This window comes from Carlito syrichta, unplaced genomic scaffold (assembly GCF_000164805.1).
Source record: "Carlito syrichta isolate Samal-C Ts95f unplaced genomic scaffold, Tarsius_syrichta-2.0.1 Scaffold301691, whole genome shotgun sequence".
Classification (NCBI taxonomy): domain Eukaryota; kingdom Metazoa; phylum Chordata; class Mammalia; order Primates; family Tarsiidae; genus Carlito; species Carlito syrichta.
Genome location: NW_007245787.1, coordinates 270,963 through 284,133, shown reverse-complemented (window position 1 = coordinate 284,133; position 13,171 = coordinate 270,963). Strand labels below are relative to the sequence as shown.

General features: G+C 35.0%; 1 protein-coding gene across 2 annotated transcripts in view; it reads left to right on the top strand.

Moving 5' to 3' along the window:
* Window positions 1-13,171, top strand: part of FBXL13 (F-box and leucine rich repeat protein 13) — a 280,181-nt gene that overhangs the window by 101,905 nt on the left and 165,105 nt on the right. For both annotated transcript variants that reach the window (XM_008055123.1, XM_008055121.2), the window contains 2 exons: window positions 650-745; window positions 4,187-4,319. In XM_008055123.1, the coding sequence (XP_008053314.1) occupies window positions 650-745; window positions 4,187-4,319 (229 nt within the window). The remainder of the gene's footprint in view (window positions 1-649; window positions 746-4,186; window positions 4,320-13,171) is intronic.

Sequence of the window (13,171 nt, the reverse complement as noted above, 5' to 3'; positions counted from 1 at the left end):
CAAGCTTTGTGAAAAGCTGTCAGCTTTCTTCTGTCTCTGCATGGCCAGTAAAATCTGAACTCATTTGTTATGAAAAGCAGCAATCATCCCCATTTTTCCCCCTCCCAAGCAATTACAGCATGAAGCACCTTTTACTGGTCTGGGTTTATAAGGATTGGGGCCCTGCAGATTTCTTTCACTTTTTAAAAAAACTGAGTTATGTTTTGTTTTTTTTTGTTTGTTTGTTTTAGCATTTATTGATGAATTGTCTCAAAAGGATTTTCTAATATTTTTAGTTTAGTATATTTCCAGAAATAAAAGCCAAGATGGGTTTATTGCTCTTTCTCAGGAATCCTCTATATTTAGAAGGAATCCAGTTTGGTTCACCAGATGATTATTAAATGCCTTCTCTATACCAGCTACTTTAAGGGAAATCACTAGTTTTCTAGCAGAATTACTCACCATCATTCTGCAACTATCAATTAAAAGGATTACATTATGTCAAAGGCATTAGATAATTTTCAGTATTTTAGATACAATTTCTATCTTCAGATAAAATCTAACACTTTAAGCTCTGTTAGTACAATGTATGATTATATTGCCATTATAATAATAAGAGTTATATCAATATTCACATATTTTTTAAAATTGTGTTTTTCTTTGTGTTTAGATTTTTTTTTACCTCAATTTAAGAGATATGATAATATGTGGTCAAGTTAATCGTGCCTGGATGTTGATGATGCAAATAAGCTCATTGTGGACTGCTGTAAGTAGATACTAACTGAACTTTGTCTTTATACTATTTCTTTAAGGAGAATGGATTGCTGTGAAGCCAACTGAAGTAGGGACTCCCTTTTTCCCTGCTTCTCATTCCATGGCTACCAGCAGCAAGTGTATTTTAAAAAATTTATTTGTTTATTTTGTCCCAGAACAAGCCTGGAAGAAAAGATGTTAAAAAAAGAGATAATATTATTATTTTAAGAGATATATTATTAATATTTTGAAATGTTAATGGTAGATATAAATTGAATATTACTTCTGGATTGAAACAAACCCCATTTTATTGTATAGTTTGTACCCCATCTTGATTTTATTATTAATGTGTGTCTAGTTCTAGTTCCTTGAGCACAGATTGTATATCGAGTCCTAGTACTTTAGGACTTTTTTTTAGGCTTTGGGAAAGATAGTTTAGAGTGTGTGGTGTGGCCTTTTCATAATTAATAATTTGTGTGTGTGTGTGTGTGTGTGTGTATGTGTGTGTGTGTAATTCTACAAAAAAGAAAGGATGAATTTAGTGTGCTTGGCTGGTGGTATGTAAAATTATCAAAAGTAGAGGTTTATGTGAGCCCAGAGTGGCCAGGGCTGATTGAGGAGGAATAATATCAATATCATAATATTGATAATATTTTCAGCTAAAGGCTTAAGTTTGTGAACATTCGATTTCTCATTGGCTTCTGAACAAAGCTATTGTTTATGATAAAATGCTTGTTATAATTGTGCCACATTTGAACACTCACAAATAAAGGCAGAAGTAGGATGAAGGGGAGCACACAATTGTGGAAAGATAAATTTGCTGAACTTAAAGCTACTTAACTGCCTGCCCTGGCTTTATTCCTCACTGCCATGTGCTCATATGCTCTCCATCTGTATCCAATGAGGTCTCTGGGTAGAAGCATTAACTTTTTCTAGCTCCTGCCAGGCTTCTGCAAGACATGTCCTCATCTAAATATCGTACATATTTTTTCTCCTCTAGACCATTTGGATTCATTTTTTCTTCTTTATGAGTTTTCCAAAGGAAAAAGTAACACCTCCAAACATCTGTAACATAAACAAGAGGTTTACTACTTTAAACCAGTGGTTCTCAAAATGTGGTCCTGGCACCAGTAGTATCAGCATCACCTAGAAACTTTTTGGAAATGCAAATTTTCCGCTCCCACCCAGACCTATTGAGTCAGAAACATTGGGGGTAGCAATCAGTAATCTATTTTAACAATCCATCCTAATGATCCTGTTGCAAGTTAAAGTTTCAGAATTACTACCAGCCGGGCTAGGTGGCTCAGCCTGTAATCCCGCGCCTTGGGAGGCTGAGGTGAGTGGATTGCCTGAGCCCGCGGGTTCGAGACCTGCCTGGGCAACTTGGCAAGACCTCATCTCTACAATAAATCAAAAATCAGCCGGGCGTGGTAGCGCGCTTGTAATTCCGGCTACTCGGAAGGCTGAGGCGGAAGGATAGCCGGAGCCCGGCAGGTCGAGGCTGCAGTGGCCAGGAGCGTGCCACTGTACTCCAGTCTGGGCGACAAAGTGAGACTCCAACTCAAAAAAAAAAAAAAAAAAAGAATTACTACCTTAAAATAAACGTGGGATAGGGAGGCCTAATTTGTTAAGTAAGGTGAGTTTGATAAGGTGGAATCAATTCTCTTCTTGCCGTTGTTGCAGAGAGTGAGAGTAGAGCAATGCAGTCAAGATGCACGGTGCTCTGATGGAATGTAAAGACATTGAATTAACTTGTGGAGCTAGAGCCCTATGGCATCTACTCAACTCCTCTTAGTTTATTTGAGTAAGTTTTAGAGTTTTCACAAAATGGCAGCAGGCCACCTATTCATATGTCAGTATGAGCACGTGATATCATCAGTCCTCCAATCATTATCATTAAGGAGGGGTGCTGAAGTCAGCTATTGACTGGACTTTAGACAACAGGGAAAATGCTGCCACCTGAACATTGATTAATAGCATAAATGACCATATTTGTTGAGATTAAAGTAACATCCAAGAAACAGATAAGAGAAGTTGTTGGAGGACATATGCTTATTTGCTTATTTTTTATTGTTGGCTGAGTCCTCTCCCATGTCTCTTTGGAATGAGAAACAGACACATTCCAGGTTACAAAGTTCGTACAAAAATAGTACTAGGGCAAGAATAGTGCAGAAATGCCAGACTAGAGGTTCGTATTAGAAAATGCCAGTTTATGTATGTCTGCACGCATACAGATGCACTAAGAATATCAAACAGGCCTTGCTTATGTGTTATGTATTTTAGTTCTAGTTCATGCTTGGTTTTTCAAATTATTTTGTAATTCTATGTTTCCTGCTACTTTGTCTTGTTTTTTGAATGTACTATTCGTAGCTAATATTTATTGAGTGCTGCCTACCTGCTAGGTGCTATACTAAGCACTTTACTTGTATTTTTCTCAATTTGCCTCTGTAGCCTCCTGAGTTGGCAGTGTTATTTTTCGCATTTTACAGATGAAAAAACTAAGGCTTAAATAATTCCCAAGTTGTTAAGTGTCTGGGATGGGATTCAAACTCTGATCTGACTACAAAATATGCTCTTAATTATTAAATATTTACAAGGGAATGCCAGGTCTGTCATTTGCTTTTTCCCTATCTGGCAGCATAGAATTTCTGCTCTCCAGGTTCTTTTAAAATAACATAATTTTAATCTCTGAGACCCAACTTTCATAAAAAGCTCGGCATTGAAGAGGGAGTTGAGTCTATTAAGACCTCTAGATACTGTGGATATTGTACCTGAATTGAATCAACCAATCGGATTGCAACACACTTGGACCTTATTGCTTTAGGTTTTCTTTTCCTGAGTTGATGATTTTTTGCTCTGAATTCAACTTCTGTCCAGTGTTTTTTTGTATGGAAGTCCCTCAATTTATTTAATCAGTCTTTTAATTAAAAAATACTTAGTTCGTTTCCCACTTTTGCTATTAAAATCCTATAGTGAACATCCTGCTTCTTTTTTGTACACATGTATGATTACAACTGCAGAATAAATTCCTAGAAGTAGAATTGTTAAAGTTTGTATTGACCTATAATCACAAAAGTATATGGAGTTATGGAATACCTTTTGCTCCCAAATTTTCTTAGCTCTCTATACTTGACTGACAACTGACTGGACATTAGGAAGCCAATTTGCATTGACATTTTTTAAATCCTAATTTGCTATATTTTTAATCAGTCAACTCAAATCATTTTCAGAAACAAGCAGGTTGTGTGTGTGTGTGTGTGTGTGTGTGTATTATTTCATTTATGAAATTTGCATACTTTACTAAATAGAGCACTCAAATTAACATTTCAGTCTCTTTTTTTCTATCTGGAAATGATGTGAAGAAATTTTAGTACTTGATGCTTTAAAATATTTTAAATTTTTACATGAAACAGATCTTTCTTATTTATTAATACTTTTTGCTCATCTTTTTTAGATTGATCTTTCCACTGTGAAAAATGTAATTCCAGATAAATATATAGTGTCTACTTTGCAAAGATGGCGTCTAAATGTGCTGCGCTTGAATTTTCGTGGTTGTCTTCTCCGATCAAAAACTTTCAGATCTGTCAGTAAGTATGTTCATTGTGACTGTTTGTCTTACTTTCCTATATTCTAATTTAAAAAATAAAAAGGAAAGCATCATAAAATGGAAACTTCAGTTGAAATATATAGTGATATGACTATATAACTATAGAGTCTTATGACTTTTAGGTTATAAGGATGCCAATTATAACCCTTTGAAACACTTATAATATGATCAGTTCTCACTGGATTGTATGCCATGGGAGTTGTCTTTTGTCCATTCTTCTCAACAACTTTTTTGGGGGGAGGAGGAGGTGTCTAGTTTTTTTCTATCTATAAATAATCAATTTATCTGCTAAAAAATATAAGAACATATTCTCATTTTTAAAAATCTAACAATAGATAGTAAAAGCATATTTTTCACTCCCTCAAAAGTGTTCACTTACTCAAAAGCACTCAATGTTATCAGTTTTCCGTTTTTCTAGAATATATTTACATATATGTGACTAAAAATACACAATTTTAGCTAGCAATCTGTCAGTTTTATTTGTCCTTTTGAAGAACCAGCTTTTTGGCTCATTGATTCTTTTAGTCTCAATCTCATAGAGTTCTGATCTGATCTTTGTTACTTCTTTTCTTCTGCTAGCTTTGGGTGTAGATTGTTTTTATTTTTCTAGTTTCTCAAGGTGCAAAATTAAACTGTTGATTTCAGATCTCTCTGTGTTTCAATGTAGATATTTAATGCTATAAACTTTCCTGTCAGCACGAGTTTTGCTGTATCCCAAATGTTTTTGGTATGTTGTGTCTCTATTTTCATTTGTTTCAATGAATTTCTTTTTATTTCTGCATTAATTTTGTAGCTTTCCCAAGGGTCATTCAATAGCAAGTTGTTCAATATCCATGTAGTAGTGTAGTTTTAGGAGTTCCTGTTAGTGTTAATTTCTCATTTTATTTCACTGTGGACCAAGAAGATGCTTGGCATAAGAATTTATAATGAAGACCCCAAAAGCAATTGTGACAAAAATAAAAATAGACAGATGTGACTTAATTAAACTAAAAAGCTTCTAAAAAGCAAAATAAATAATCAACAGACTGAACAGAAAACCTATTCTGGGAATGGGAGAAAATATTTGCAACTCATGTCTCAGAAAAAGGACTTATATCCAAAATTTTATAAGAACTCAAACAATTCAACATAAAAAAAACCAAACCTCATCAAAAAGTGAGTAAAAAGACACACCTCAAAAAAAAAAAAAAAAAAGACACACAGGTGGTCAACAAATGTATTAAAAAATGCTCAACGTCACTAATCATCAGAGAAATGCAAATTAAAACCACAGTGGTATAACTACAGTGGTATAACCATTCTTACACCAGTCAGAATGGCTATTATTAAAAAGTCCAAGAACAACAGAGTTGGTGTGGTTGTGGAGAATAGGGAACACTCATACACCGCTGGTGGATTCTAAACTTGCTCAACTTCTATGGAAAACAAAAAAAAGACCAAGCAATCCCATTACTAGGAATCTACCCAAAGGAAAAGAAATCATTATATAAAAAAGATACCTGTACTTATACATTCATTGCAGCACCATTTACAATACCAAAATCATGGAATCAACCTATGTGCCCACCAGTGATTAACTGGATAAAGAAAATGTGGTATATATATATACCATGGAACACTATGCAGCCATAAAAAAGAATGAATTCATGTCCTTAGTAGCAACATCAATGGAGCTGGAGAACATCATCCTAAGTGAACTCATAAACAGACAACCAAATACCACATGTTCTCACTTATATGCAGGAGCTAAATGACCACAAAGATGGGAGTAATAGATACTGGGAATACCAAAAAGAGAGGAGGCGAAGAGAGGGTTTAGTGTTCAAAAATTGCCTGTTGAGTATAATGTTAACTATCTGGGGAACAGGCCACCTGAGGCCCAATCTCCAACAGTATGCAGTATGTCCATGTAACAAACATGCACTTGTATACCCTGAATCTAAAATAAAATAAAAATTTAAAATGCACAATTTTAATTTTTAACATGAAAATGGTCATGTGTTTTACATTTTCTTTTGTGTCCTGGAAATCTTTCCATGTCAGTACATTTAGAGTTAATAAATTCTTTTATTTATTTATTTTTTTTAGAGTCAAGAGGTACGTGTGCAAGTTTGTTACTTAGGTATATTGTGTGATGGTGTGGTTTGGTCTTCTACTATACCCACCATTTAAATGGTGCACATGGTACCCAATAGGTGGTTTTTCAATCCTTCCCCCTTCCCTACTCCTTCCTTTAGGAGTCCCCAGTCTGTTTTTCCCATTCTTATTCCCTAGTATACCCAGTGTTTAGCTCCCACTTGCAGGTGAGAACATGTGGTATTTGGTTTTCTGTTTCTGTTCAATTTGCTTAGCCTAACAGCCTCCAGCTGTAAAGGACATGATTTTGTTCTTTTTTATGGCTGCATATTATTCCATGGTGTATGTTTATCACATTTTCTTTATCCAGTGTACTGCTGATGGGCAAATTTAGATTAGTTCTCTGTTTTTACTGTTGTGAATAGTGCTATGATGAACATACAAGGGCAGGTATCTTTTTGGTAGAATGATTTATGCTCCTTTGGGGCATGTACGCAGTAGTAGGATGCTGGATTGGATGGTAAATCTATTTTTAGTTATTTGAGAAATCTTTCTGTTTCCCACAAGGGCTGAACTAGCTTACATTCCCATCAACAGTTATGAGCATTCTCTTTTCTCTGCAACCTTGCCAACATCTGTTGGTTATTGACTTTTTAATAATAGCTATGGTGACTGGTGTGAGATGGTATGTCATTGTGGTTTTGATTTGCATTTATCTGATGATTAGTGATGTAGAGCATTTTTCATATATTTGTTTGCCACTTGTATGTCTTCCTTTGAGAATGTCTGCTCATGTCCTTTGCCCACTTTTTTTTCTCTTGTCCCCCTTCAATTGCCCACTTTTTAATGGGGTTGTTTTTCCTGTCAATTTAAGTTCCTTATAGATTATGAATATTAGGCTTTTGTTGGAGTCATAGTTTGCAAATATTTTCTTCCATTCTGTAGGTTGTTTGTTTATTTTGTTGATAGTTTCTTTGCTGGGCAGAAGCTTTTTTAGTTTCATTAGGTGCTATTTGTACATTTTTGTTTTTGCTGCTTTTGCTCTTGAGGACTTGGACATAAATTCATTTCCTAGGCTTATGTCCAGAGGAGTGTTTCCTAGGATTTCTTATCGAATTTTTATAGTTTGAGGTCTTACATTTAATTCTTTAATCCATCTTGAGTCAATTTTTGTATATGGTGAGAGGGAAGTGTCCAACTTCATTCTTCTGCATTTGGTTAGCCAGTTTCCCCAGTACCATTTATTAAATAGGGTGTCTTTCCCTAATATTTATTTTTTGTCATCTTTGTCAAAGATCAGTTGGTTGTAGGTAAACAGCTTGATTTCTGGGTTCTCGGTTCTATTCCATTGGCCTATGTGTCTATTTTTGTACCAGTATCATGCTATTTTGGTTACTGTAGCCTTGTAGTAAAGTTTGAAGTCTGGTAATATGATGCCTCTGACTTAGTTCTTTTTCTCAAGATTGCTTTAGCCATTTGAACTTTTTTGCTTCCATATAAATTTAAGTATTGTTCTTCTAGATCTATGAATAATGATGTGTACAGTTTGATAGGAATTGTATTGAATCTGTAGATTTCTTTGGGAATTATGGACATTTTAACAATATTGACTATTCTAATACATGAGCATGGAGTGTTTTTCTAATTTGTTTGTGTCAGTTTGGGTTTCTTTCAGCAGTGTTTTGTAGTTCTTATTGTAGAGATCCTTCACCTCCTTAGTTAGATGTATTCCCAGTATTTTATTTTATACTTGTGGCTCTTTTGAATGGGATTGTGTTATTGATTTGGTTCGCAGCTTGACTGTTGTTGGTGTATAGAAATGCTACTGATTTTTGAATGTTGGTTTTGTATCCCGAGACTTAACTGAAGTTCCTCATCAAGTCTAGGGGTCTTTTAGTGGAATCCGTAGGGTTTTGTAGGTATAGAATTATATAATCTGCAAAGAGGGATCATTTCACTTTCTCTTTTTCTATTTGGATATCTTTTATTTCTGATTGATTATTCATGCCTGATTGCTCTGTCTAGGACTTCTAGTACTATGGTAAGTAAGAGCAAAGAGAGTAGACGTCTTGTTCTAGTTCTTAGAGGGAATGTTTCCAATTTCTTCCTATTAAGTATGACATTGGTTGTGGGTTTGTCATAGATGGATCTTATTATCTTTGATCCTTTGATGCCAGATCATTTTCCATATTATAGATGTGCCATAATTTATTTAACCTTCTTCCTATTGATGGACATCAAGATTGTTTCTATTTTTTTCCTAGCGGACTGCTTTGTACTTCCACTGTGATATTTGTCTTTAGCCTATACATCCTTTGAGATGCATTTTCTACCTTAACATATATATTTCAGGAAATTAGAGAAACAATATATTTCAAAAAAAATATACAATCATAATGATTCCAAATAATGAGATTGAGTGCCATATGTGCGTAAATATCAACTTGAATAAGTCTAAAGATATTAATTAACAAAATCAAGTTGCAGTATTACATATAATCTAATACCATTTGTATACAATTTTTCAATGAGCAAAATAATATATATACTTATTTTTAATTTTTAAATAGTTTCAATACATATTTTTAAGGACACACATAACACAAATAGTAACATAAAAAGCATACTTGGGAATGAAAACTTCATATACAAGATAGTAGTTACATAAGTGGGTGGAGAGAGTTTAATAAAATGGGGGAGATGCACACGAAGTTTCAACTATATTTGTACATTTTTGACTAAAAAAATAAGTTGAATAAAATGGAATAATTCTGAATTGTGATGACTGGTACTATATAAACTTATTGTTTTTTGTATATTGTTATTGTATCTGACTATGTAGTAAGCTCTCTCTTTGGTTTTAGTGGTTTGTCAGTTGATTGTCTCAGATTTTCCATATAGACTATAATATCATCTGGAATATTTACAATTTTAGTTTCATTTATTCCGATTCTTGTATCTTTTTTTTTCCCCACCTCATTTTATTACATTGCTTATGACCTTTCTTCAGTGTGAAAAAGTAGCAGAGATTTGTGGGAATCTTGTGTTGTTCATAACTCCTTTTTTATATTTTTAATGAGAGTAGTATCAACATATCTTTTAATTTTGGGGAGACATATTGTATGGGGTATAATGCTGTTCTCACTTTTACAGCAATCATCTCTGCTGCATATTTCTCATTCAGTCTGGTCACATCTCCCTTTGGATTTTTAGAAACTGTTAATTTATGATCCAACAGGAACATTCCTCTATTGTCTTCCAGGCATGTTATAGATTTTTGAAAAAAGAATTTACTTTTTGGAATTTGTATAGGAGAATTTTCACATGTGCTTAGTATGTCATATTGAACCAACTTATTGCTTTTGTAGTAATAAAAGGTTGATAAAATAATTATAAGCCTTGATATGTTGGTTACTAAGACTCTTTCTATCTCTGTGTTTTTGTCTGTCTCTCTCCCTCTCTCCATATATGTATATATACACATATACACACACTGTGTGTACACATATGAAATGTACATAGAAAATATACTATCAGATAAATGTGCATTTTCTGAAGAAAGAAAATGGACTCAAGATGCAACATTCAGGATTTTAGTTTGCAAGATGAAACATTCAGGATTTTAGTTTCCCCTAAGATTTTTCATGATGGAATGATAGTAGAATGAGTTTCTGAAGAATGGCAGGGCATATGTCTCCAGAAGCTTTTGTTTTATTTATTTATTAATTGAGATAAAATTTACATAACATAAAATTGACCATTTAAGCCATTTTAAAGAGTACAGTTCAGTGGTTTTTGTTATATTAACAATACTGAGCAATTATCACCATTATTTAATTCTAGAACATTTTAATCAGTCCAAAAAGAAACTCCATATACATACTGTCTTTGATTTCTTTTTCTTAGTTAATTGCTCAGGCTAGGACATCAATGTTAAATATAAGTGGCAAGAGCAAACTTTTCACCATTAATTAATATCTTACTTGTGCATTTAAAAAATGCCTTTAAGCCGGGCTTGGTGGCTCAGCCTATAATCCCGCACCTTTGGGAGGCTGAGGTGAGTGGATTGCCTGAGCCCGCGGGTTCGAGACCCGCCTGGGCAGGCGAGACCGCATCTCTACAATAAATCAAAAAATTAGCCGGGCGTGGTAGCGCGCACCTGTAATTCCGGCTACTTGGAAGGCTGAGGCGGAAAGGATCGCTGGAGCTCAGCAGGTCGAGATTGCAGTGGCCAGGAGCGGCCACTGCACTCCAGTCTGGGCGACAGAGTGAGACTCCAACTCAAAAAAAAAAAAAAAAAAAAACCTTTGACTGGGTTGAGGAAGTTCCTATATATTCCTACTTTGTTGAATATTTTTGTCACAAAAGGATGATGGATTTTTTCAAAAGCTTTTTCTGTGTCAACTGAGACGGGATTTTTGGCTTCATTTTATAAATATGGCATATAGTATTATTATGGTATATAATTAATATTAATATGGTATATATTGCGTTGATTGATTCCTGAGATCAGTCTCACTTGTTCATACATCATGGTATAATCCTTTTAATATGCTGCTGGATTTCATTTGATAATACTTTGTTAAGGATTTTTGCACATATATTTAAAAGGAATATTAGTCTGTACTTTTCCTTTCATTTGATGTTTTTGTCTGGTTTCCTTATCAGGGTAATTCACAGAATGAGTTAGGAGGTGTTTTTTCCTTCTATTTTTTTTAGAAGAGTTTGAACAGGATTGGTGTTAATTATTCTTTTAGTGTTTGGTAGAGGTTTTCAGTACAGCCATCTAGTCCAAGGCTTTTTGTTGGAAGTTTTTTGATTGCTAAGTTAATATATACATTTTTTTTTACTTATAGATCGATTTGGATTTTCTGTTTTCTCTTGAGTCAGTTTTGGTAATTTGTGTGTTTCTAGAAATTTGTCAATTCCATGTAGGTTATCTAATTTGTTGGGGTACACTGTTCATAATATTCTCTTATAATCCTTTTTATTCTAGTAAAGTCAGAACTAATGTACCCACTTTTATTTCTGATTTAGTAGTGTTAGTCTTCCTTCTTGTTTTCCTGGTCAGTCTAGCTAAAGGGTTGTCAATTTTGTTGATTGTTTCAAACAACCAACTTTTGTTTCCTTTTTTATTGTTGTAAAATACATAAAATATAAAATTACCATAAGTTTTTCATTTTACCATTTTTAAGTGTACAGTTCTATGGCATTGAATATGCTCACATTGTTGTGCAGTCATCACTACCATTCATTTCCAGAACTTTTTTATCTTATAAAACTGAAACTCTGTACTTATTAAGTATTAGCTTAATACTTAATACCCAGTTTCTTCCTCCTCCTAGCCCCTTGCAACCATGATTCTACTTTTCATCTCTATGAATTTGATGACTCGGTATGTGAAATCATGCAATAGTTGTTCTTCTGTAACTGTCCTTTTTCACTTAGCATAATGTCTTAAAGATTCGATCATATTGTAGTATATATCAGAACTTCCTTTTTGGACACCCCAAACACTTTTGGACAGGTGAAGCACCCTGTACCCAGCAAAGATCTCTTTGAGCACATAGAGACCAGAAAGTGATGGCAGACTCAGAAATCTGGGTGCCCATCCCCTGCCATGCACCAGATTCACACAGGAACTGAAACCCTGCCAAGAGGAGATTGGATGAGTGTTTCTAAGGAGGTTTGATTTAGTTCACCCCCTCCAGGCCATACACAAGTCATCGATCCCATGGATGAAGAGTCTTAGTCAGGGTACAGTGGCAAGCAACTGGAGCCCAAGTGGAATGAGGAACAAAACCTGCACCTGGTCAACCACTGTGAGTGCAGCTTCCCAGAGGAGACCTGTGGCTGACTGTCAAGCAGGGAAAGTCCACCTGGGAGTGAATCCATAGCCATAGCCAACAACTAGTACATATCTTCCCAGTCAGATCAGAAAGAATCACCTCCAAGTCCTGCATGTCTACAAGACAGATCCCTCCCTCCTCACCTGTGGCAGGGAACTTGCTTTTTTTCAGGAGCCGAGAGCTGACATGAACTCAAAGACACTCAAAGACTTTCTTGGTAGTAAGACTTCTAGGCTGCAAACCAAAGATAGCAGACAGGGGACCCATCCCTCCACTTGCTTTCTGCAGAGTTCTAGCAGCAGAGACTGAAAACTAACCCAAATAGATGAACAATTCAATCTACATGAGAGAAACCTGCCACAGGGTGGAGCAAGGAGCAGAAGTGAATGCCCTCCCCCATAATAGATAAGAAAGAAAGGCCTATCACAAATGAGGAAAAATCAATGAAAAAAAAAGACAACCCTCAGAGTCCCAAAGAGACAGCTCCTGAAAAAGCAGCTATCAGAGCACAAACAACGGAAACCCCCAAGAATGACCTGTCTCAGACAGTAACAGAAATCAGAGATTAGATGGCTAAAAAGGAATAGCGAATACCAAGAGAAACTAGATGCAAAACTCCCTGAAGTTGCACAGGAAGTAAAAGCAGAGTTGGCCAATTTCAGAAAAACCTATTCTGAAATATTGGAAATTAAGAACTCCATCATGAAAATCAAAAACACAGTAACAAGCATAGGGAACAGAATCAACCAAACAGAGGAAATAATCTCAGAACTTGAAGACCAAAATTAGAATTAGCCCAGTCTGTCAAAAACAGAAACAAAGCTTAAAAAGAAGGAGCAAGCCTTCGAGAGATGTGTAACTTTGTCAAGAATCCAAATCTATGCCTGATTAGTATCCCTGAAGCAGA